The sequence below is a fragment of the Lonchura striata genome, chromosome 2 (genome assembly GCF_046129695.1).
Source record: "Lonchura striata isolate bLonStr1 chromosome 2, bLonStr1.mat, whole genome shotgun sequence".
Classification (NCBI taxonomy): domain Eukaryota; kingdom Metazoa; phylum Chordata; class Aves; order Passeriformes; family Estrildidae; genus Lonchura; species Lonchura striata.
This window is the reverse complement of record NC_134604.1, coordinates 100,894,090-100,919,850: the sequence shown is the minus strand read 5'-3', so window position 1 is coordinate 100,919,850 and position 25,761 is coordinate 100,894,090. Positions and strand designations below refer to the sequence as shown.

Genomic DNA, 25,761 nt, shown 5'->3' with positions numbered 1-25,761 from the left:
AAAATCAGGTCACCCAATCACAAGAAGCAAATTTTCCCCTACCAGCCACTGCACTCCTGAGAGAGACAAAGAAAAAAAGGCAGATTTTGTTACCTGCTCAGACTAGTCCAATTTCTAATCATATCCTTTGGAATTTTGAATACCTCTTCCATTTCCCTTCAGACCCAGGAACTAACATGGGAATCTAATTAAACTGTAAGTAGTATCTGTTTAAAACAAGGCACCTGTCCTTTCTGAGACTCCTGTGTCTATTTCCAATATCATTCTCTCTTACTTGCATTTGAACACTAAATTTAAAATTGCTTCTTTCCTCAGAGACATTTTATATATCCACTCAGTGTGTTCATTATGGTCAATATGCACTGAAGTTCATGCCCTTCCGAAGCAGAAAGCCTAGAGAAGAACAGGTTAGTCCCAATTGCTGTGCTTCAACCCATTCCTCACCTTAGAACATCTCAAACTGTCAGCAGAAATTCCTCCAATTTCACAGCGGCTTTGCACAGGCAAGAGAAGCCACAGCAGCAGAGCCTGACCCATAAAGAAGCCTCCTCACCCACCACCCTGTGATTAATGCTCACACACAAAGAATATGAATATTTTACAACTCTTCGAGAAAAAAAAAATTAAAACCCACAACAAAACACAAACAAAACCCTATATCCTGGTGTTGGTCCAGAATTCAGCATTAGTGAACATCTCTGAGACAAAATTTCTATTGCTAAAACTGGCTGATTTCTTATAAGCTATCACAGAGAAACCAGTAATTAGGACTAAGGCTTTTTCCAGAGAGATATGGCAAATTAAGTACATCAAGCTTAAACTATAGGACTACATCTGCCTCATTTGCTCCCAAACATTACCTTCTGCATCATCATGAATGCACATGGAAGAGCCAGCCACGGAAGAAATTACCTCCCTGACTACCCTGGAGGAGATCACTCTAAAACCATCCAGCAACAATTGCTTCCACAGGAAAGACGAGACCCAGCTCCATCAGCTTCATTTATATAGGGCACTTCTGGTCTGCCAAAAGTTCTGTTACACAGCACAAATTCAGGATGTGCTGCACTGTCTCATATAGGTTGGATGTTCCAGGACTCCCAAACAGTGTCTTATTTCCCTTATGAGCAGTCATTCTTTAGTTTCTGTATTAAAAAATGAGTACTATCAGACATTTCTATTTATTAGGTATTAAAAAAAAATACTTTGTTGACCAAATGTCAACAGTAACTATCTTTTGTTATTCAAAGCTTAATTGAAAAAGAAATTGATGCTGTACACTAGAGACTACAAAGTTAATTCTGTTTAGTTTTAACAGAGGCAATACACTGAACTAGATCAAAAAGGAAAAACAAATCAGAAAATGCTCTGATTCTTCAATATAGCTCACACTTCTAACTCTAACTCAGTGTAGTTCAGTGCTGAAGAGTTGTGGATTAATTTGTGGTTAGTGAGTCAAGAAAGACAATCAGTCACTGGAATCACAGCATAATACCCTTTATCTGTAAATACAAAAAAGCCTGAGTTTTGCCCTTCATTTCCCTATACAATCAACTACAAATAGCCACAAAGAATGTTGAAAATAAAGTTAAAATGTGTGAATAAGTCTAATAATTTAAGATATTACTGTTTAAATATATGGATGAATAAATATTTAACCTGCAGGTATGTATCTGTGGATGTTAGACTTTATAGATAAGGCTGCCATGCTCCAACTGTATTAAAAGACCACAGTGACACAAGCTGCATGCTTTCCCTTGCTGGGGTCACAAGACTACTTTTTGTGAGAGTGAGGAAAGTAAAATGAAGGACTATTTTAAAAACAATATTTTTTAACCTGATTTACCACTTTTCTATCTGAAAGAGGCACCAGTACATGGTCTACTGAAAACAACCTTTTCCATCTATAATTTTCTTCTTAATTAATGGAGCAAATTTTTTTCTTCCTGCACAGGCAAGTTGTCATAGATTATGTTCAGAGGGAAGAGACCTCAGGTGGTCCCAGATGAGCTACTTATCATGTGTGTGACTTGTACTGAAGTGTTCTCCTGAAATGAGAGTGAACTTCAACAGCACAAGTTTAACTGCTGCTTCTTCAGCAAATGCCCCTCTAATGCTAATTGAGGGACAACTTCTCTCTAAAACCTTCATCCTCCAAGCACTTAGAAAGCCTCATTTTTCTTTGAATGCATTTTCACAGGTCAGATGCATGCATGGCACAAAGGAGGGGACTAAAAAATTAAGCTCTGTCAAACCTGTGCTAGCTTTGGGAGTGCAGCACAACATTCACCACCAGACAGAACTGGCAACATCTAGCTGTGTTTATTAATGCTGTGGTGGAGCCAACACTGCAAAAGCCAGAGGCAGGGACAGCCCAAAGGATAAGGAAAGCATCAGCTGTGCTAGATGCAGCTCAAGCAAGGAAATAGTAAAGCAAGGTGAGAAGCTGGATCCAGGCAAGTCCAGGACCCACTCAAAGCTGTTTCACATGAAGCATGTAAGTGCAAAAAGATTAGATGGAAAAATAAAAAGCAAGCCGAGCACTAACAGTTCATATGTTAAATCCTTCCAGATGGGACCCACGCACCACTGTTCTTTCTGTCTGATACTGTGTTACAAAGGACTGAAGCCACAAAACTGCTCTGAGATCACACACATGTATAGTGAACTAGATCCTCCTTGAATTCCATTTCAGCAGGTATTAAAAGGAAAGGCTTTCTCTTTCAGCTCTTGTTAGCATTTTCATCCCATTCTGGAATTTGTCTATCATTTCTATCTTTTGATTTAGAAATGTTAATAAAGATTGATGGTCTCCCTGAGGAAAAACAGGTGAGGAGATAGCACATGTTGGATTATATCATCCCAATAAATCTTCCTTTCAAAACAAACACAGCTTTCTCTTCTTGCAAAATACTGCTCTTTAAAGACTATACTTTGTTTTTTTAATAAAGAAGAAAGGCTTTCAACTGTTTAATGATTAGCAAATGATAAGGCAGCTCACCAAGATGCTTAGGCCTGTAGCTTTAGTTACTTATCAGATTAATACACATAAATGAAGGATTCTGTATTCTTCACTTACAATGGCTGAAGCTATCAGGTTTAGTGAGGGAAGGTTACAGCACTGAGCCTGAGAAATGGGGAGGATCGAGGAAGAAACAGAGGAGAAAGGAGCTCCTTGAACACACTCATAAGGATAGTGCTGTATGCAGCCTCCTTTGAGTTGTGAATGATACTGAGAAATAAAAGAGCTCCAGAAGCAGCTTATAAAAATAATTAGTAGCATGAAAAGATCTACATATGGAAAGACACTGGAGAGGTCTAATGTATTTAATTTAGATATAAGGGCACAAGAAAGAGGTACACAAAGGAATTAATAGCACAGAGAGAGAATTCCAGGATTCTTTAATTATCTGGGTTTGTAATGTAAGAACAAGTGGGTATTCAGAGAAATTAAACTAATTCCAGAGAGTTCCCAGGCAATACACAGGTAACCAGCAGAGCTGCTAGCCATGTTTCATCACTAAGGCCAAGAACTTAGGAAGAAATTTTTTAAAAATCACCCCACACACCCAGTTCAGTTAATAGTAGCCTGTGCAATGATAGCAGAGTGAACAAACAACACGTAAGAAGCTCATGCTTCAAAGGACCTGTCAAAGCCAAGCCTTCCTTCTCTATGATAAAGCTTCATGTGTGGGCATATACTACTTTTTACTACAGTCCTTCTTATACTTTGCTTGAACCATCTGGTACCAGCCATGATTTTCTGATCAAAAGTATTTTTTCTGAGTATTTGAGGATTGCCACTAGGCTCAAGGAAGAAAGAATATTCTTTTCCTCCCCTGAGCCCTCTCTCCACACTACCTCAGCCTGCAGCAGGCCACGCCTGGGATGGGAGGGAGCCTGTGCCCTTCTCTCCACCGCTACAGCAGAACACCAACATGGCCAGGTGTCGTTTCCATGGCCCTGGGATGCTCCACAGAAACATTTCATTTCCTCCCCAGCAGCGGCAAGGCTCACTACCCAAATCTGTGCTGTGTAACTACCCAAACTGGCTGTCATCCTCAGGTGTTTGAGGAGAGGATGTGCACGGACACCACTCCACTTTCCTTATCAGCTGATAAAAAGTGGACATCAGTACAAGTCCTCTGCCACTGGCCATAGCTACAGAGTCCTCCTTGAGCTGTGGAAGCAGCAAAAGATGAGTCTGTGTGCACCCAGGAGCAGCGGTCTGGGCTCATTTCCACAGCTGAGAAGAAAGCCACGTTCTCCGCAGGGAAATGGGCAGAGGAGCCAAGCCCGCACCCCATCAGCGCCCGGGGAGCGCGGGGCAGAAGCGGCACCCTCGGTACACCTCGGGCCACAAGCGTGGGACGACTTTTGCCTCCAGAGGGCAGAGAAACGGAAATGGAAAGGACGCAGCTTGCTGTGACTGCTCCGTACGCCGCTCTCTTCCCTGGGAGAGGGAGGGAGGGAGAGCCAAAGCAGCGCCGAAGTGACTGCCGAGGGCAGCCCTGCCCGCCCGGGCAGTGACCCAGCGCTGCCCGGCACCGCCCGCGGCCCCTGCGCTTCCTTCCCAGCAGCGCGGGCATGGTGGCGAGGGTTAAATACCACTCACGTGGAGGTACAAAAGGCCAGGATCATTTTATATGAGGCCAGACGGCTGGTTTGTATAATTCCAGTTTTCACAGAGCATTTTCTTTCCAGTGCGTCCCCTTAAAAAAGCTTTTCCTCGTGAGTTAATTCTCTCACTGGAGAATGCCAGTGCAACTCCAATTATCTCTGAGATAATCCAAAGCTAAATTCGCTGTCAAACCCAGACCTGGGATAAGACTTCAAGAGAAAAACTGTTATAAAAATCCTCACCATTAAATCATTTAAAGACAAGGCAGAGAATTTGTTTTGTGTCTATCCTGTTGTGGTTTTTTCCCCAAAAAAAACTTAACCACTCTATGTTTCTAGGAGTTTCCAGATAAGAACATCTGTTTTTAAATAATCTCAGCACTCCTTTGGAGTTTCTATATCTTACAATGACACAATCAGCTGCTTTTTATTAACTTATTTGTTTGTGCAACAGCATTGGTAAATGTTCATCCATTCATCACTGCACATCAAGCAACTGGGGCAGATCCAGTAGCAGGAGTGTTCAGTGCTTGCCAATTCTGGTATATCAACACTAACTAGTAGCTGAATCACACTTGCCTTGCCTGAGCAGGCATTCAGTGGAGACAAACACATACACAGTTGCTTACTGAATCCTCTTTCCTCCACATTTTAACAGCTAAGAAGTGAATTAAAAGCAGAAGGCAACAGCAAGGCATTTAAGGTGCAGCTGAATCCTCCTTCCCCTAACTACCTGTCTCCAAGACTCTTTCTGTCATGAAAAAAAAATGCCCTTTTCCAGGGATATCCCTGCAACCATGAGTACAAGAAGAAGTTGATCCATAAGGACTCTTGTAAAGAGATTTTACACTATCCTGCACAGCTTTGCAAGGCTTTGGAATACCATCCTAGGAGTTCTTGGAATTTCTCACACAGTGTGAGATAATAGTCTCTGACTGCCAAAGAGCTGAGGGGAGGGGGCACAGCAAAGCAGTCTCCTAATTTGATAACATGCTGTATGACCTTCACCTCAGCCCACTACTTGAAGCCCTTGGCACACGACTGTCCTGTCAAGAACGGATGGAGGATACTGGGCATCACTCTTCAATTCACAGGACAAAGAGCAGGAGCAATAGTGAGACTCACAGGTCCAGGGTGTGCCACAGCAGCCCTCAGGGACCAAATTTAACAGTTTCACTTCAACTATGTGTAACAAGGGAGAAAGCCCCCTTTACTGCACTCTGACTGACAAGCAATCTTCCCTGCAAGCCTTCCTAATGGCTCAGAGCAGTGGACTTGAAGCATGTCCTTTTAGAGGGTAAATGAAAAAGCATGGTCCTTGAAGCTTTTAATCATGGCACCTCAAGCTCTTAAATGCTTCAAAGACTGGATTATGGAGAGGCACATGGAAAAACCAGACAATTCCAAAGAGTCCAGTCCAATTTCTGCAGCTATATATATTCTGTAACTACCCCTTTGACAGCTATTCTTTCTGATCTGATATCTGAGTTTGACTTTTTGCAGTGAGTGGAAGTGGACAAGCTGCTCGGCAGCTGTGAAGATGCTGTGCATGATGGAGTAAGGGGGTGTTTCACTGAAAGGCAGGTCTCAATTTGTCCTACAGTGCCCAATGATCTTACAAGAAGATTGAAAGCAGTTTTGAAATATCATGACCAAAACAATATTGCTGTCCCTGCTGGACACAAAAGCCCCTTGTAATCATGCCATAAACCAAGAAGTTTTATAACAAGCCCTCTCCTCTACCAAACTGCCACTGTAAATAGAAGAATGAGATCTCTACCTCCAGTAAAATGAACAAAGCTGTAGATCTGGGTTTAAAAGGTAAAGGGGGGTATGATTACACTTTACAAGCCACCTGCAGACCCTGAGTAAACTACTATTTAATTGAATCACTCTTCTGAAATTTCCTTTAAAGAAAAAGAAAGATACTGGTTCATTATGGTTTCTTTGATCCTTTCCAACACAAGTAGCTATGTGAAACAAGTAATTTTCCTTCCCTGGGTCCTCCCCTATTTGCTTCCTGAAGTGTCAGCCTGCTCCAGGAGACTGTCCCTGCTCATGCCACAACACTGTTTATCCTGCCTATCATCTTTGTTAAAGATGAACTGTTCTGATTAAACTACTAATGAGGCAGGTCTTCTGCTATGGGTGGGTAAATCATGTCCACCAAGGCACAGCAAAGAACAACCACATCAGGACATTGCTTGTAACTTTCCCAGCCTCCACCGGCATTTTGGGAAAAGGCTTACTTCTAATACATCCTGTTCAGTCTACATCCCCTCAGAAATAACAATGAAACCTAATGTTCTCCAAAACACTTTTATGCTGGAGCATCTCTTTCTTGAGAGACTTCATACTTAAATGATCATTTAAATATTCTTCTGCATGTGCATGATATCTACACTCCCTCTACGCTTGTGAACTACAGAGGAAAAGCTAATGATAGTTTAATAATACACTAAAGTGATGGCAACAAAAGCAAAGCTACAGCTTTCCATAACATTAGATTTACTATATTAAGCTTTTAATACTGCAAGAGATTAACAGTGACAGATTCTCTTGTAGAGTAGCAAAAGCTCTTGCAATTCTTGCAACTTTCACATTAATCACATTTAAACATGCTGCTAACAGATGGACATCATGGAGTGCTAGGTCTCCCACAAGCCAGTACTAACAAAAACAAGGTCTAAGAGATCTTGTGGCTTCAACAGTTCAGAGGGATTGTATATCCAGGCACCTTGTTATTGTTTTTGTTGTATATTATCTAGGATTATTAGAAAAGCTCAAGTTAAATAGATGACAGACTTCAGCATACGTGAGCAGGAAGGGAGAGGAAGGGGGGCAGTAACAGTAAAAACAAGACCACCCACACAAAGTTCCTCTAAGTCCACATTTCACATGCATGATCATGATTTTTCCACTACACAGGGCAAGCAGCAAGTTCTGCAGTGCAGCTTTTCCTCTGACAATACTACCTGCAAAAACTTTTCCCCAAAGGCCAGCTACAAGCCCAGGTTGTGGAAAATGAGCTTCCAGGCTCAACCCTGGCTGGACAGAGAATGACAGTCTGTCCTTCCTCCCCTTTCATTAGTGCAGATGTCAGGTTCAGGTGGCCCTTTTTGACTGAAGCTGGGAGAGCACCTGAAGAAAACCAGCATTACAACTTGGCACCCAGATAGAACATAGATGTTTAATAAACTTCCCAGCACCGTTTTTTAATTAAACCAAGTCCCTAGGTAAAACCTCATTTTTACATGACTGTAATTAACCAGGACAAACTGTCTGTAATGTAAGAAAGCTCAATCTCCTCTATGAGCCAGACCTCAAAAGAAAGACTGGCAATGGTAAACTGAGCCCAAACTAAGGTTAGTCCTCCCAGAGTAAGGCCTGCAGATCTCCTCAGTTCCAGCCTGCTTGCCAAAAAGTAAGACTGGAGAATCCCACCTGGGGGCAGTGCCTTCGTATGGCACCCAAAAGCATTTGCCCGTGAAGGACAGAAGCACTCCTGATGTGGAAGGGTGTCAGCCTTGCAGATTGCCTGCTATTTACAAAACAGGCCTGTGTGCTGTTGATCTATCACCCCACAACCCAACTTGCTCTCACTGCTTGTGTGATAACTCCTCTGACAGGAAGGATGTGCTGTCACTCTGCCACAGACCTGAGAAGAGAGTGACAAAAAGCCTGCAGCAGTACCCACTTCACACTGTGACATTCACGGAACTTAAGGGACTCATCTGCACTAGAAATTTCCTCTGCTCAAGAATGAAAGACAGGCTCACCTTTGAACAGGATAGATGGCCCAAAGCTTAGAGTTCTTAAACTTGGTGATCTGAATGGCACTAACAACCTTCCCCTAAGCTGTCACGAAAAGTCAGTGGATGAATCCAGGTCCCCTAGGCAATAGCATTTTAGCCACTGGGTTCTCTTTCTCAGTTCCAGCCTGCAAAACTAAACATTCTCAGCTCACTTAGGTGGAGTTCAGCACCTGGATGGGTCTGAGTCTGCTCTACACACCTACCAACCACCAACTGATAGCAGCAGAGTGCACCTAAAAGCTGTTTGCTGTGTTTCCTTATAAACCACATTCCAGTGTCCACAAAGTGCTTGGCCAGGACCACACTGACATGGGGCTTCCAGGGAGCAGAATTCACATGATACTCACAACTGACCACCATGGTGCTAAAACATAGCACAAAAAAGGCTGTAGACATATGAAAGGAAAATTCAGGTGAGCTTCCACAAGCTCTACAAATTTGTAAAATGTTCCTGTAGTGCTATGAAGGCACAAAGTAGTGGAAATAACTCTGTATTATGTAAATGAAAATAATATTGATATATAATTCAGCATCCTCATACCCAAGGAATATGATCTGAAAGGAAAAACAGGAATTACTTTGGCACTGGAGATGTAACTCAGACAAATAAATATTGTAGTATAAACCAAAGTTTGTCTCAGTCAGCTCCAGCCTTTAATACTAGAGCACTTAATTATGCTATCCAACATTTAGCTCTAGGGCTCTGTCCATCTGGCTCACGCCACTAGAATCAAGAAGCTACAGAAGAGCAGACTGCAGCAAACAAAGTCAGTATGTGCCAACTTCTGTAGAGACATATTTAACAAGCCCAAGGCTGGACTGCCTCAAAAGGGAACAATGGCACAGGAGACACCTCTTTGTGAAAACAAATACAACACATTCCTTCAGTGCTCAGTGCATCTGCAAATGAGACTGTATATCACAGAATGACAGAATGAACTAGGTTGGAAAGACCTTTGAGATCATCACGTCCAACCTATGACCTAGACTTGCATCACTTTACTTTTCACTTACCCATCTGCTTTCCTGGAAGATTTTATTTCTTTAACTTGGCTTTTCTCCATTTTAATTTTATTGTTCAACCCTTGCTGTAATATGGTAGGGGCAGTTAATTCAAAAGCAAAGTCTTTATTCTTGCAAGTATGCAAGTACCAAACAGCAGAATTTCCACATCCCTAAGCAAGATGTATCTCATTTCTTATCACCTATTACATGCAGTAGAAGAGTTCCATCAAAAACATTACAATCTCTGAGTCCAAACTTATCTTCTATTGAGAGGAGGGAATGGGAAGAAAGCTAACTCAACCATAACATGCTTTTGGATGAAGATACAAAGTCAAAACAAGCAAAAAACAGGATACATCAATTACCTTCAATTTTTATGTATGTCATGAGAAGTGGAGTAATAAATATTTTCTCTCATTTGACCAGCTTGCTGCTAATGTGGCTGAAAATTTCTTCTTCCATTCATCAAGCTTTCCTAATCTCAGTGACCAAGATGACCTTGTTCAGTCTTTGCACTGGTCTTCTTCCGTTATCTGGATAAGCATTTCTCAGTATGTATATATATATATATATATATATATATATATATATATATATATACACATACATACATACATATACATGTGTGGTTACACAAAGTTGTTCCTTCCCTAGTGACACAGAATTTTGAGGAAGAACCTCTTCTTGTTTTTCTTCCTCATTGAGGAAAACCTATTTCAACTGTTGCTTAGAAAGGTCTGCACAAAAATGGGCACACTTATTTATTTTATGGTGACAGAACCTTTTAGTCTCACAGTCCAAGATGCTGCTTATCAGGACAGATCTAAAGCCAAACAAGACTCAGAAAGGAAATAAATAATCAGCCTGAGCTATGATATTCTGCAGTTCCCTCTTATTTTCTTTAACAAATTGCCATTCTACTGGGTTCTTAGGAAGAAGCAGATAAATGAAACATACCTTTAATCTACACTAATAATTTGTGTTAAGTTCCACTTGAACAATTTCATAAATTAATAGTCACATTATAGCTGCTGAATGTAGCCGTAACCCATTCATTCATTTACAGACACAGCACTTCTCAAATACAGGTGCTCATTTTCATATGTACCTGTAGGCGCATGATTTTATTGTTGGATCTGAGAGAGAATCGTACTCTAAATTTTGTGTGTATTGACAGAGGTCCCTAAAAACATTTACAGCACGAACTGGGTAAATACCCTAGGTCATACTTCAATCTGGGCAGTGACTCACATCAGCTAAGAGAGACCTAGAATTAGTGATAAAGCTTCAGGTGAGCCTCCTGGTCTCCCTTAGGAGGGTTTTGGCCAGAGCATAGCTTATCCAACCTCTGTCTTGGCACCAAGGCTGTATCAAGCCTGTGGCAGCTGTAACAGAGGCCTAAAAATACTGCGAAGTAATGAAGTAGTGATACTTATTTTAGAATATTAGCAGAGTAATGATTGCCTCAAAATACACTTCAGCTACAGTGCAATTTGAAAGTACAGGAACTTAAACCAGTGCTTTTAATGTACCAGGCACAATGAGTGCATTTACAACATCTATTAAAAGCAGGTTATGTTTGGGGGAGGGGGGATAATTACATCTTAGCAGGTAGTTTATTAACTGAACAAGATAGCATCACATTAAAGATAATCAATGGAGAATAAAGCACAGTTGTAAAAATTAATACTGTTCATTCACACCATGAAGGGAGTGAGGGGAGGTTGTCTATGCTATTTAGACAGAAGTAAAAGTATAGCCCCTGTGAAACCACCATGAGAAGACAAGTAAAGGACAGGATGGCACAAAATGAAAGTTATTCAAGGCATAAGTTTCAAAAAAAATAATACTGAAATTGAAAAGAAATAATGAGCAATTCTAGAGGGGAAAAAGGAATATGAACAACCAGTTTTGCAAGCAGTGGAACTAATGAAGCCTGGTTTTCTCCAGCTTTTATGTCATGCAAAGACTGACTGTCACATTGAAGTAAATGTGAGTTCCAAGTGGAGAAGCACCTTTTTTTATTAGATTGGAACATTTATATGGGATTCCTTCCCCAGTGGATTTTCTAGTTTCTAATGAATGACAAGACCTTCCTCCAAATGCAGTAGGAATAATCTGTCCACTCCTTTACCTGACAGCCTCTTTTATGATTTCTACATTGTGTCAATGTAGCTGAAATTGTATCTGAGTAACAAATATAAAATTCTTGAATGGCTGTTGCAAGATACCCAGGCACACCCACCTCCTATACCACTTCCCCTGCTATACACACAGAATGTGCTATTCCTTCGTACTTCCTTTGGTTAAGGCTAAAAAGAGTGCAGCCAGGATAAACCAAGTTATGGGGAAAATCTGTCTTTGGTATGTTATCCGTGTGCAAGGCCTCAGGCAATTTTCTGCAGAGACCAAGACCTCAGGTTCTTGCAGCAATACTTCTCGCAGGGAACAGTCAACACAAGAGGGGAGATGAGATCTCCCCAGTGTGCTGAGATAGGAGCCTCTGTGATGATTTTAGCTACTGGGGTAGAGGAGGGCCAGAGGAGCTGAGTTTAGTACAGCCTGAAGCAGAAGAACCAGTCAGAAGCAGGTTTGGATAAGAATGAGAAAGTCATCCACCCCCAAAAAATAAAAGAAAGAAAAAAAGCTTGCATTAAAAATTTGAGCTGTGCAGAGAGCTATGCAGTTTCCAGGGTTGAGGCTGGGCATGTGAAAGTCAGTGGTCAATCCATGATATATGATTTATTTTCTTAGAAATTAATTAAGATACATCTCTTGACTCTCCTCCGCCTGTAAACAACACTTAACCAAAAGCCACTTCACCCAAGAAAAGACCATGCCTATGACAAGAATTCTCTCTCTTTTTCCTTCAGGTAAATAAACTTTACAGGGAGAAAAAAATGGAACTGGGTAGTATCCATTCTCTGGACTCACTCTGATTTGCATGGTAAGTATTAAATCATAATTAATATTTTGTTTAACTTAAAATTAAATCACTCCTTATCATAGATCACTAGATCACTAAGTACTGGATGCAGTGAAACATGTATAGCAACTTTAAAAGGTTTGCCTCTGAGCATCACAGTGAGTTACTGCTGCCTATCTTGAGTTTCATCATCCAGAAGATCTGATTTCAGCAATTATGGACATGGCTTCTGAAGAGAACAACGCTTGGCAATGCCTTTTTGGGAAAGAAAAAAAAGAAAAAATCAGGCAAAATTAAGCATGCACAGGGAGCCTAGTTTTGCCTTTAAAGCAATCCAAAGCCTCTGGACACACCGGGATTTTTCAGTGCACCTTACATATTCTGCTCCTAAGAATGACCCAATTCTGTAGCCACTGATACATCTTCAAGAAGGATTAGCAGTTTTTCCCCCCCAGCTCACCCTCTGTCCAGGTCAACTTAAAAGTCTGTTCAAACATTGTCAAGATAACAAAAAACACTATAAGAAGGCAGGGGAAAAAGCTGTGGAGGCCTGAAGACTGTGCATTTTTATAGCACAAACACATGCTCATTCCCCTTAATCACACACACACAATTGCAAGGCATCTCCTCCAAACTTTCTCAGGCACTCGGTCTGCGTGGCTGTAGTTCAAAGTCCAACTGCCTTGGCAGCTGAAAAGAAAGAGAAAACCATGGTGGCTTTGTAAGAACTACAGTGATCTTATTAAAAAAAAAGTATGTCATTCTCTGCTGGGACTTAACACGGCAGTGCCACGCAGCACTCATTGAATTGAGCAGCATTTCAAGCACACAGCTCCTGGTATAATAAGACTACAGGCTTAATTAGGTTCCTATCAGTATTGCTTTTTTCCTGCCTTCAGCCAAGAAGGTATAAGAAAAGATTGTCCAATACAGATACTGCAATTTAAAGTCTCAAGTTAAGAACACAGTGGGTGTATATCTACTATAAAATCTACCCTAAAAACATGCCAGTTGTTAAACTAAGCAGTGCATTAGAAGCAGTTAAATATAATGAGAATGTAAATGGAAAGTATTCTAGGGAGATATTTCAGCTAAAAACAGCATACACCCTATGCTATCTTTTATTTTAATCATGCTTTAAGCCCTGCCTTTTTGAACTTTTTATAAATTCTGCTATCTCCCTTTGCAGTTACTTACATACTGGTATATAAATTCAAAGACGAGAAGCAATTAGGAATGAAGCGAAGACTCCCTCTCTTGATGCTAATACATCAAAGGAAGTGAAAAAAACTTCCCCCTTCATACACACTGGGTAACACAGAGAGTTTCTGCTCTTCACAGCCTAATAGCTCAAGTAGCTCCAATCAAGAGTCTGATGTCAGCCTCTGATTACATGGAGATGCCAAGCGATTGGAAAGAGCAGCTTTTGAGAAATCCCAGCTCTCTGACTCCGGCGACCACGCAACCCTGCAACAATGCATTTCAAACACACACGTGTATTACTCACATCAGCTGGTCCTACTTTTTCCCCACTTTGGAGATCATAACATTGCTATTAAGAGTTCCCTGGGGGTATCTGCTTGATTTAGGTACAACATGTATGAAGGAAATGTGTCAGATCAGGGGCGTTTTTAAACAGCTGTCGCTCCCCTGCACCCGATCTCTTTTGCTGTCCAGTTTGAAGAGAGGAAGAGCAAGATGCTGCCTTTAAACAGACACACTTCAGAAGTCTGCTTTTGCCTAAATGGAGAAGGAGAGGCTAGGACTGGCTCATAGCTGGGATCAGTAAGGACTGCTCCCATTCTTTTTCTGCACCTTTGCACATCTCTGCCAGATCAGCCTAATCTGATCCTCTGAACTGAAGCCTCAGAACAGGTAAACCTACATAAGAAATGCTCACAAAACCTGATTCTGCTGACCCAGAGCAGCAGTTGAGTGGCACCCTGAAATTGGGTATTTATATTTCCTTCCTTCAAGTCCTTTCCACAAGTCCTTCCCTCAGTCCAAGGACATTTGAGAATTGTGCAAGAGTTTTTTGGAAACACTCCAGGCCCTTCATCTTTCAAAAAGGAAAACGAACGTCTCTTATGCTTCTGAATCAACAGGTGAATGACCTCCCTGTATCCTAAGCACGTTACCAGAGTCCATTTATTTCTTAATCACCATATGTCCCCAGAATGAGCAGGGAAACTAACCAAAAGTAGGAATGACTCCATTGATTACACTGGCACAGTCATCTTATGTTTCTGCATGAACACAAACATTATGCCATTAAGGTTTTTAAATAGAAGCATGAAGTTTTAAAGGGGCTGTAAGAAGAATTTCTGTTAAACCATTAGATCCACAGTAAGTTCATGTCTCTCACAGGTCAGGTTCTATTTTCTCTGCAGTTTTGCTCCTGTCTAAAGGAGACCTTATTGGTCTTAAAGGAGCTGAAACATTTCCAGCAGAATTTCTAATAAACCCACTGGAGACTCTTGCTTGGCTCTTGAGCATGAGCCAGAAAGAAGCTGCACTAACTACTACAATATTACAGTAGCTGTGTAGCTGCAGTGAGGTGGAAATCAAGCACTGAATGTTTTTTGATATGTTTTTTTTAACTGGCAGGCTCTCTATCTAGCAACAAAATCCCCAAACATTCAAACCTGGTACATTAGCTTAAGTACTATTTGTGGAATGACAAGCAAGGAGCTGTAGAACAGACATGCTTTCTGAGCTACACCACTGGAAGACCAAGTAAATGACATTCAGCAAAACTCTAGAAGATTTACACTTGTATAACAGGGAATGGCTTTGGAGAAAAACCTCTGCTTTCCCTCTTCATCTGTTCCCTCTTCATCTTCAGGCTGTGCCAGACGAAGTCTAGTGAGTCTACCTGAGCACTGAGCTCTCAGAGCCTTTCCACTGAGCATCTCACTGGCCTTGGCAGGACAAAGGATTTTATACACTGCTTTTATCTGCAAAGAGACCAGAGTTTGCATTCCACAAGCTAACAGGACTGAAAGTGGCAACCCCAGCTTTCAGAAAGTTACATCCCTGCCAAAGCCACCTGACAAATTTCATCCCATTACCTTCTATCAGATCCTAAATGCATGAGAAAAAACTACCTCAAGGAAAGCCTCTGAATGGCTGTATTCCTGTGTTAAAAGTCTTCTATCACCAAGCTGTAAACAAAGATAAGGCATTTTTCTGCTAAATGACAGTACTCTAGCTAATGGTGCTCTAGTAACGTTAAGGTAAAGTGGGGAAGGGGTCTTTAAGTGAACAGGTTTTTCTTCCTCTGTCCCTTTGTTGTTCTGACAGCAGTAAAGGTAAGAAGGAAAGCCCATGCTTTGGCCTCCCTCTCCTTTCCACTCTGCTAATGTGCCATCGATCCTCTGCATTTAGAAGAAACCATGCACTGAGGAAATTCTCCAACATTCCCGCACCCACAGCTTGGGTGATTTGCATTCACGGGCAAACTACAGGCAAGTGTACCAGAGAGGTGAGTTCTGGAACACAAACGAGTACACAGTGACCAGCACGACACCAAGAAACCAAACCAGGCAAGCAAAGCCAGAAGCCTTTCTCCTTTTCCAAAACGACAAGTGATGAGGTTGTGTCATTCCATTCAGGCAGGTAAAGTAAACAAAACTGAAAGTGATGGATTACTACAGCAAGTGTACAGCTGCTTTTCTTTGGAAGTTTTATTCAGCACCCAACAAAGACTTGCCAATTAATATCATTTCAGTGAACAAAGGGAGCTCTGAATACATCCTCTTGCTTCATGTCCCCCAGGGTACATTAGTGTGCCTCTCTAAAAGTGTGACTACCCTCACACTTAGATGGGCTCACTAACTATAAAGGACAATAATGCAAAGTTAAAGGAAGCTAGGAATCTCTTCTATTTTGTCTCCAGCAGTATCTGAGATATTTTTTGTGTAAATGTATCCAACCCATGGAGATCTACAGCTGCACCTCAGTACCACAGAAAATCCATACCATGAAAATTGCACTTTGAATCTCAAGGCTCTTGAGAAGCTGAGATAAAGTGGAACACTTATCTTCACAACATGGATGTTTTTTTCTTTCAAGATGCATCTACTCTTAAGGTCTTATGTACCTCCCTGAAGATCTCTGCAAGGATGTTCATCAATCCTAATCCTGGGATGGCCTTACAATGCAACTCAGTTCTCAGAGGGAAGCATGACAATTTCTTGATAATATTTCAACAGCAATTGAGACTTCAGCACATTAAGTCAAGGAGGAGAAGGTGCATTTTCTGATGAGCTTTGGGTCCAAAATATGTTTTGTAAAAATAGTAGGATTGTGGTAGAAAATACAGGAAAACCTTATAAGGGATTAAAAATTTCCCTGCAGTGCCCAAAACCCAAACAGAAAAGCATTATACCAGTGTGGTTAAAACCACACTAGCAAAAACCCCAAACCAAAAAAAATCAAAACAAAACCACCTAAAAAGCACAATGAAAGAGACTAAAAGCAAGAGTGAAACTTGCTGGGCTGTTCTCAGTAACCAACTTCAATCAAACAGAAAAAAATAATGCAGAGTCTAAAGTTTTAAAGAATCAGTTCAGAGCTGTTTTTTATCTCAATACTGACACTTCAGGAAAAAAGAAAATCCTATAGAGGAGCTCAGTGTAGAGATTCAGGGGCCTCTGAAGAGCAGAGTAGCACAGGAGATCCCCACACTTTGAAGCAGCTGCATCACTGTTATATAGCAAAATCAGGAATGAAGCAATGAAGATACAGCAGGCAACTTCTGGAAACCATACAGCTTTTAGAAAGATTAGCTACTGGTAACACATTGATGCTCTTGAAAAAAAGCCTGGAATGTGTGGAATTCTCTGGGATGCCAGGGTGCAAAAGGGATCTCATTAGCTAGGGCTTTCAAAATCTGCTGCCTGGTTGTTGCCTATTATTCAGAAAGCAAGATGGCTTACATCATCAGTTTCTGTAAAGTACAATATTCCACTTAAACTGCCAGATCTCTAGTCCCCCAGACTGAGAAATCATCTTTGCAAACAACCATTGAGGCATTGAGTCCCAAGTTTACACACTAGTCCAGCACTTCTGTGTTTCCATATTACCAAGATAATCAAGCACCTAATAATAAAATTGGGCAGTACCACACTGCTCAGTTCTCTTGCTGCCAACAAGAAAGCTCTAAGCAACACCCAGACTGACAACAATCATGTTATTCCCACATGGTTCTGCTTTAGAAACAGACCCTGGAACAACTGCTCATGATGAAAAGCAGTGGAGAGGCAGAAGGGCAAAGTAGTTAGAGCAGGAAAGCACTTCTCACTGTTGTTTCTCTTACATTCAGAGGATGGGAAAGGATTCATATTTGCAAGATGCTGGCTGGCCAGAGGCTTGAAAGATGAAAGGATAAGCATCATCTGGGGAGGCAGAGGTGAGGGACCTTGAGTTTTTGAAGATGACCTGCTTGTAACTGCCCAGAATCCATCCTTTATTGTGCCTAACAAAGTTTTCCAATCACACTGAAGAGTAACAAAAACAAAGGGCAACACATAGGTAAATACCTTTACTAGTAGCTTAGTAGAGGACTTTAAATACTTTTTTTAAAGCAGAGTATACACATAGTTGCAAATGTTCACCATTGCAACAGCAACAAAGCTGAAAATGTTAAGTCCTCATGAAAATTACAGCAGATAAGCATTACTGGGAAAATGCCAGTTTTAATTAATTTTAATTCTTTGTTACTATTCCCTGAATCCAACATAGATATTTTAATGTAACGATAGATAATTTTCAGTATAATATAAAATATTATTATGTTATTTTCAAGATAACTCCTTTCCTGCTCCCCTTCCCCCGGTATCATCTCTGCAATTGCCAAGGAATGGTATTCTGGGCAAGGAATGCCCCTCTAACCACTGGCTCCAATAGCTCTTGAGATGGCATTAGCCCATAATTTCCTTTTCCGAATGCAGCCTGAGCATTCACAGGGAAATCTCGGAATGCAGCTGGCTTATGAGGCCTGGAGAAAAAGGTCTTCCATTGTCACAGCTCAGTATCTGGGGTGTGTCCAGTAGCATTATTCTCAAATCACTGTGCTGCATCTGAAGTCACAATATGAAGAATGTCTCACTGTGGCAAGACAGGCTAGTAGTTTTAAACTGAATACTTGAAAAACTTGTGGTTGGGCTGCACTGTCCTGGTGTTAACATCCCAGTACATGGTGTCTCAGTCAATGCACCAATAAGCCCAGCCCCTCCAGACTCATCATATGCAATAAATTCAATGCAGCCATCACAGTCATGCCATGGGTGGGGGGGCTGCATGCCTGTCACCAGCTTGTTCCTTGTGGTTATGAGTCCAAACCTCCAGCCAGTTCTGAATTATTCTTAGATGTGTCATTTGGGCTGGACAGCCAAAAGACAGCCCTGAGGCCATCCCATAATTTCCATGCTCACCACAGGAGATTGAAGTCAGTATGCCTTAATGGGATGCCGATTAGATCCTGGGCAGATCTGTGACCACCTGTGATTGCTCTCTTGGTTTCAAAAAAAACTACTGGGTGTAGTAACTTGAGTGTAATACTTTCAGGAGTGAATTATGTAGGCACTTCATGCATAAAACAAACATTAGCATAGTCTTGCTGAAAGTAATAATGAAGGAGGAGGCGTGAGCCCAGAGAGGAGAAAGCACTCTATCATTATACACTACAGGGAAGATGGGCAGCTTCCTGCAGGCAGTTTTATCTGTCCCTTGGGAACAGTGAGCGGTCCGGAGGCCAAAGGGAGGTATTGCTGTGGGTGTGTGTGGATTCTGGGGGAATGTGAGGAGATAATGTGTAGAGTGGTGCTGTTCAGCTCTGGGTCTCAGCTGAGATGTTCAGACGCAGCACTGTGTAAATGCAGCTCTGCTGATCCAACACTGGAGGGGGAATAAAAGCAGCCAGAAGAGGCAAGGAAGTTGACTGTTCATGTACACTGGATTGTATCGAGGCTTTCACCTTTAGGGAAGATGTGGGACACTGCTGCATGGAGAGAAGTGATGAGGACAGGGAGGTGTGCTTTGAGCAGCTGTACAGCTGCAGGCAAGACACACACCTACTGGAGGATGGGTGGGGGCAAAACCCAGCGTTGTGGAGGATCCCACAGACCTAGAGACATCTGCAGATCTATCAGTGGCACTGTGCTGCATACAAGAGGAAGGAGGAACAGCTGGCAAACACAGGGAAGATCATGCCCAAAAATTTCTCCTCTCAAAGGGAGAAGGATTTAAAAGAAAACCAAACACTAAAAAAATTTATCATCACAGGGATAAAGCCAGACTCTCTAATTAAGCAGATGACATAACTGTGCTGTAATATCAAGATTTTTCTCTGTGATTTGCAAACAAGCTGCACTTGCACAATCCAGAAAGAAAAAAGCCATACAGATTAGAACAGCCAAGCTCTGCTCTCACTTACTTTAGTATATACCCACACTTACTCAGCTCAAAAGACCTACAGATGAGAATGTGATACGAGGAGTTTCATTTCCTCAGACAGTTCCCTCACTAGCCAAGCCAAGCCTCCTTCTCACTGCAGTTTCCAATCACAGCCCAGCACTCTGCTCTGATTACACACTCATCCTGAAACCACAAAAAATCTCCCTCAGTCTCATCTATGGCTGATGTATATTAATACATCACCAGCAAAGTCACTGTACAGATGCTGAGTATGCAGCTTAAATACCGTTGAACACTTAAGGCTTGATTCTGTTAATCAGGACAGCTTCATTGATACTACAAGAGTTACATATATTCCACGATGCTCCAAAGGGGAGGAAATCCAAAGCACAATTTTTTAAATGGCATATTTATGGAAAGCACCTAGAAGAAGGTATGGTCTTGTTTGCCCTGGTGTAAATTCACTTTGCTCTACTTAGTGGAGCTACTCAGGATTTAGAGGGGTACAGCAGAAGGCAAAAATTAAGCCAAATTCTCCTTTCAAGCCACTGCTTTTCTTTAAACAGACACTGAAAGGTCAGAACCAATACCAATCTCTGCTACTCCATACTTCCAACCCACAGCCCTATCTATCAGAAAAACCATGTATCCACAAGTGCTCGGGAACCGAATGCACCAGTGAGAGTACAAAATCATTACACTGCTATGAACACGAGCCATATTCAGCAGAAATCAGCAGCTGTTAGGACTACAGAGCTTTTCACTGCTTTTATAGTTTGGGTGGATAAGAAACAGGATTCAAGCACTGCTCATAACACAAGTTCTATATTGCCTTGATCTTTATCCTCCTCCCGCTCCTCCACCCTCCCCTCTTCGCTCTTCAGGGCCACTCTTTAAACAGAAAGAAGTCATTAGCCAAACTTTCCTCATTTTATGGCCCCGACTGTTAGGTAACGACGAAGCAGTTTTATTATTTCTACTTGAGAGCGTTCGATCGGGAATTCAGAGACACTACTAAGGGGAAGATATCTGTCGGGGAAGGGGGACAGGCTGGCAAAGGGAGGAAACCCAAATATGTCCGAGTGCGGCGGATCATCTCCATCAGCCCCGGCGCCCAGCTGACAGACCTCGTCCCACTCCCTGGCCAAACCCTTGGCTGCAGAAGATGCGTCCCGAGAGCCCCGCCAGCCAGCTCCTTACGTAAGGCACAAACCACTGACATCATCCCTCCCGCCGGCATCGCCGCGGCGCCCAGCGGCGCCCGCAGACCCGACCCGCGCCCGCCCGTTCCTTCCCACTCTGCTGCCCCGCCAGGGCTCCTTTCCCACCGACTCTGCCCCCAAACTTTGCACGGCAGGTTGCCAGGGTTTGGCTTTCCCCGCCGGGTGCCCCGCGCTGCGGTGCGCCCCATCCATCCCGCGGTACGCCCCATCCATCCCGCGGCGCTCCCATCCATCCCGCATTCCGTGGTACTTACGCACTGCCTCCTGCTTGGGGTCGAGGCCGCGCACGGCTCCCTGGAGCCCGGCGATGCGGCCGTGCAGCGCCCGTACGCGGCGGTGGGTACCCTGGATGTCAGCCTCGACCTCCTGGAAAAGGGTGCAGGCGTGCCGGGCCACGTCGGAGAGCTGTCGGAGGATCCGCGACAGGGCTACGTTGCTGACCGAGCAGAGGTCCAGCACCATCAGCACCGCTGCCGCCTCCTTCTCCCCGCCGCCAGCCGCCTCGGCGCCCTCGCTCGCCGTTCCCGGCTCCTCCGGCGGCGGGTCCCGCGGCGGCGGCGGCGGCTCCGCGCCCCAGCTCTCCTCCAGCACGGAGGCGGCGGGCTGCCGCCGGCACAGCCGCTGCGGCTCCACGGTCCGCTTGGCGAAGGGCATGGCCGAGCCCTCGGCCGGAGCTCTCCTGGGCTCCCGCGGGCACTAGCGGGGATCGCTCTCCTCCTCCTCCTCCTCCTCGTCCTTCTCCTCCTGGCCGCCGCCGCTCCTCGCCCACCGCCGTCACTCGCGGGCGGCCGCCGGCGGGCGGCTCATCGCCTCGCTCCCTCCCTGCGCGGGGCTCCTGGGCTGCGGAGCATCCGCCGCTGCCGCCGCGGGGAGCCGGGGCACATCCGCGCCGCTCGCTCGCTCGCTCGCTCTCACGCCGTCCCGCTCCGGCGGCGGGTGTGAAGGGGCGGCCCGAAAACCCGGAGAGAGGAATCCCGCGGCCGCGAGGAGGAGCGAGCCGCCGAGCCTCCCGCCGGGGGAGCGGCGGGGCGGGGACGGTGCCGAGCGCCGCCGCCGCGGGGAGGCGCTGCGGGGCGGCCGCGGGCCCGGTGCGCGGCGGCGGAGGCGGCGGCGGCCCCTGCCGGGCGGGCCCGCGGCTCCGGGCAGACCCGGCCCCGAGCGCCCGGCCCGGCCCCGAGCCCCGGGGAACAGCGCTCAGTGCGCGGAAGGAAGAAGCTCCGAGGGGCAGAAGGGAGCCCGACTCAGCAGGGCCCCACTGCTGCGGGAGGGCGGTGCCCGCCCGCTGGTGGCACCTCCTGGGGCGCCGCGGAGGTTGTTGCGCTCCTGGAGTCAGGTGCATGCGCTCGGGCAGCAGCTTCTTAGGAGGTGTCAGGGAAAGCTGTGTTCCCGTCAGACGAGGAGCACTGCTTCTGACGCAACACAGCTCAGCTTGCGTGCACGCACTTCTGAAAGGTGAACGTGCCTAAGAAACAGGCGTGAAATCCGAACACAAACTCTAAATGATTGGTAGTAAATTCCTTTGAAAGAGGTACAGTAAAAGGAGATCCAGGCAGATGCAAATGCAGGCATTCCAGTTTGGAAGCAGCAGCTTGTTTGCCCACTTGAGCTTAACTTGTCATCCTTCCACTTGAGTGTTGTGGTACAGCCTGTCATTACATGACCACATAGAGGCAGCTTTTAATTACCTCTGGTCAAATAGCCTGAGTTGCAGAAAGCATCGCTGCCAGCCTGGTGATACATATACTCCACGTTCTGCAGACGCAACAACCCACTCCTGGGACAAGCTTAGAGGGGGGATGCAGCTGCTTTAACAGAGATCAGAGCTGATGAACTTTGCTGGCCCTGCTGCTGGCTTTTAGCATGGATCATTCATGTGCCTTCTTCACGCTTTGCCTTTAGAAGGAGGAACACAACATGACAAAAAGTCAGCTCAGATATTTAGCTGATGTTTCTGACTTGGCTTGAAATGGGTCCCAGCCCTATGTTTGGGCAAGGAGGAAGGCACAGAGCCTGTCCAAATCTCAGCACCACTTGCCCACAATTCCTGGGGGGGGCTTGAAATTCAGGTGTGACCCAGTGGAAGCAAGCAGGGACATGAGTGCTGTCAGAGGTCATGGGGCAATGCTCAAGCAGTACTAAAACTATTTATTGGACCCAAGATGAGCCACTACTAAAATCACTGGAGTATTTGTACCCCATATTAATGAGTTTCCTCTGCAGCTGGGAGGCTTTTAGCTCTTGTAATGAAGCATGGACTGTACTCCTCTTCCTAGCTGGGGGAGTCATGATATGTTATTTATAAACCACTGAAAGGTATTTTAATATTTCACTTGAGATTCATAAAGCAGGGGAGAACTGTTAAGTTTTAGTGTTTCAGAAAGAGCAGCAGCCACCCAAACTGATGTGGGATCACAAGAAAATGACCAGGAAACAGCAGTATAGAATTACCAGGCAGGAGCAGGAGATACCTCTGAGGAAATCAGCTCATTTGGCCTCTCTCTTAGGAACATGATAAGCCAGTGAATTGAGTCATAGGTAACAGGTAAAAGCTGCAAGGGGTAGGATTTTAGATTGCACTTTACCACAGCCTCCCAATTGCACCTACTCTCTGATTAGCTTAGACAGGACAAGAGCTGTGCAGCTCTCTTCCTTCCCTTGAAAACAGCACCTTGGTTCTGGCAGTATATCCCTAATCAACCTCATCAAAGCTACCAGAAGTCAGTTCTTCTTCTTCATTTACTTTTCCCACTCTGTTATTACTACTTCACATTACATAGATTCCATGGTCTCTTTTTTTTATCCCACGTTTGGAAAAGTACAGCTTACCTTAGGGAAAAGTACGGCTTACCTTAGGGACCCTACTAGTCTGATGACAGTTGTGTGACTTGAGTACACAGCACCAAACCACACAGGAATGAATCTGTTTAAAGGGGGAAGGTTCTGCCAAGTCTACGCATCTTCACCATAAGGAGCATGTTTTCATGCTCAAGGGGCACTGGCACATTCTACCAGGCAGGTGGAGATACCGTGTCACTTTCCTCTGGTCAGAACACAGCTCCTATCTTTGCAGGTGCTGAGGAGTCAAGTTGTGGTTTTTTATCAGTAATATTGTGTGGTGCAAACCCAAATTCAGTAGCTTCTCAGCTGCCCCCAGGGTTGCTCTTGGTACATCTGTTCAATAGCAGATGTAGTAAGAGGCGAGCAGTCCAAAATGTTAACCTCAGACTCACCCAATGGGACTTGGGAGTCTCTTACAGCAAAAGGAGAGGAAAAAACCTTCCATGGGGGATTTTGAATGTTGTCTCAGTTCCGAAGTGCCCCTCAGAGGTGCCAATGCCTCTGCACTGACTGGAGGCTTCTCTTAGCTGGAGTTAACCTCAAGACCCAGAGTATTTCATTTGTGAACACATCAGCCTGGCCCAACCAGCTGCATCACTAGATTTCAAGAAGCACTTGCTGACCTCAGAGATTGAGACATGTCAGAAAGAATATGAATCGTGAACAGAGATAAATAGGTGTATATTCTCTGTATTTATATATGTATTTATTTATGGCAGGAAAAAAAGTCATGTTGAACAGTACTGCTTTCTTGCATGTGCACGAGCTGTACTCACTGTGTTAGTTGCTGTACATTTAGGTTGGGATGCTGTTGGGATGGCATTGGCTTTCACCCACATCAATGAAAGGCAATGGTTTGCTTTCAAACATATACAATGTGGGAGTGAAAGAGTGGGCTAACAGAGTAAAAGAAAGGTCCTGCTTGATCTCTCACTGGTGCTGCTGGGGGTAGCAAGCACCTGGTCATAGCCCACAGCAACTGTTGTGCAGCTTCCCAGCCCCTTCCCAGCCCCTGCCCCTGTGCTCATCCCTGGCTCACAGTGGCTGCTGGTAGCCTGGCTGGGGTGTGACTTCACTGCAGCACCAGCCAGGGAGTATTCCTGCCCCTGGAGACAGAGGGCAGAGCCATTGGCAGATAAGAAGGGATCTGTTTTCCTGCTGCAGCATGCTACAGGAAGCAGGGAGGTGGGATTAGGCAATCTCATCCAGTTTGGCAGGGCTCCTCTGGCTTGCTCCAGCGTCTCTTGTTCTGCAGTGCCAGAAAGGGAGGAGAGGCTGATGAGTGCTGTAGGCTATTGTCATTTCCTCCTCTTTCCACAGCTGTCAGGAAGGTGCCTTTAGGCATCATATTAATGAAGTTGTGGCCTTTTGGCCATAATGTGGAATCTGTCATCGTTGATGCTAGCCCACCCTAAATATATCACCTATTTATTCTCAGCAAAGATGTCACAGGCAAAGCATTCCCAATCCTGTACCCACTTAGGCTAGCAAAACTATCATTTTTTGGAAATCCCTTCAATATTCAGCTGCCATTCTGTGCTTAGACCCAACAGTGACATTCCTTGAATAAGGAATAATATGGAATAAGGCCACATTAAATGTAAAAAGCCATAAGGCAGGAAAGTAGCAGTCAGAGCAGTTCCCTATGAGTTTGAACCTCCTCATTTAGGACTCTCAGTCCTGCCAGTTTGTTTCAGCAGGTAAAAGTTAAAACAATTTCCTAAATGTGGGACATTAAGATTTTACTGTGAAATACCTTTCCTGAAGAGGATCTCTAATTCTGAGTGACTTAGTAAGGCTGGTAATTCAAAATTTTATGGTATGTCCAGGACACAGAGATGACTTTATCCTTCAGTGAAGGCCATACTGCTGATGTACTAAAACACATATCTTCTTACTTTTGGTTCCTGTTTCC

General features: G+C 44.1%; 1 protein-coding gene across 2 annotated transcripts in view; it reads right to left on the bottom strand.

Moving 5' to 3' along the window:
• Positions 1-21,915, bottom strand: part of NHS (NHS actin remodeling regulator) — a 241,825-nt gene extending 219,910 nt beyond the window's left edge. For both annotated transcript variants that reach the window (XM_021532327.3, XM_021532323.3), the window contains exon 1: positions 21,263-21,915. In XM_021532327.3, coding sequence (XP_021388002.2) covers positions 21,263-21,662 — 400 coding nt within the window. In that variant the 5' untranslated portion in view covers positions 21,663-21,915. The remainder of the gene's footprint in view (positions 1-21,262) is intronic.
• Positions 21,916-25,761: the final 3,846 nt, after the last annotated feature.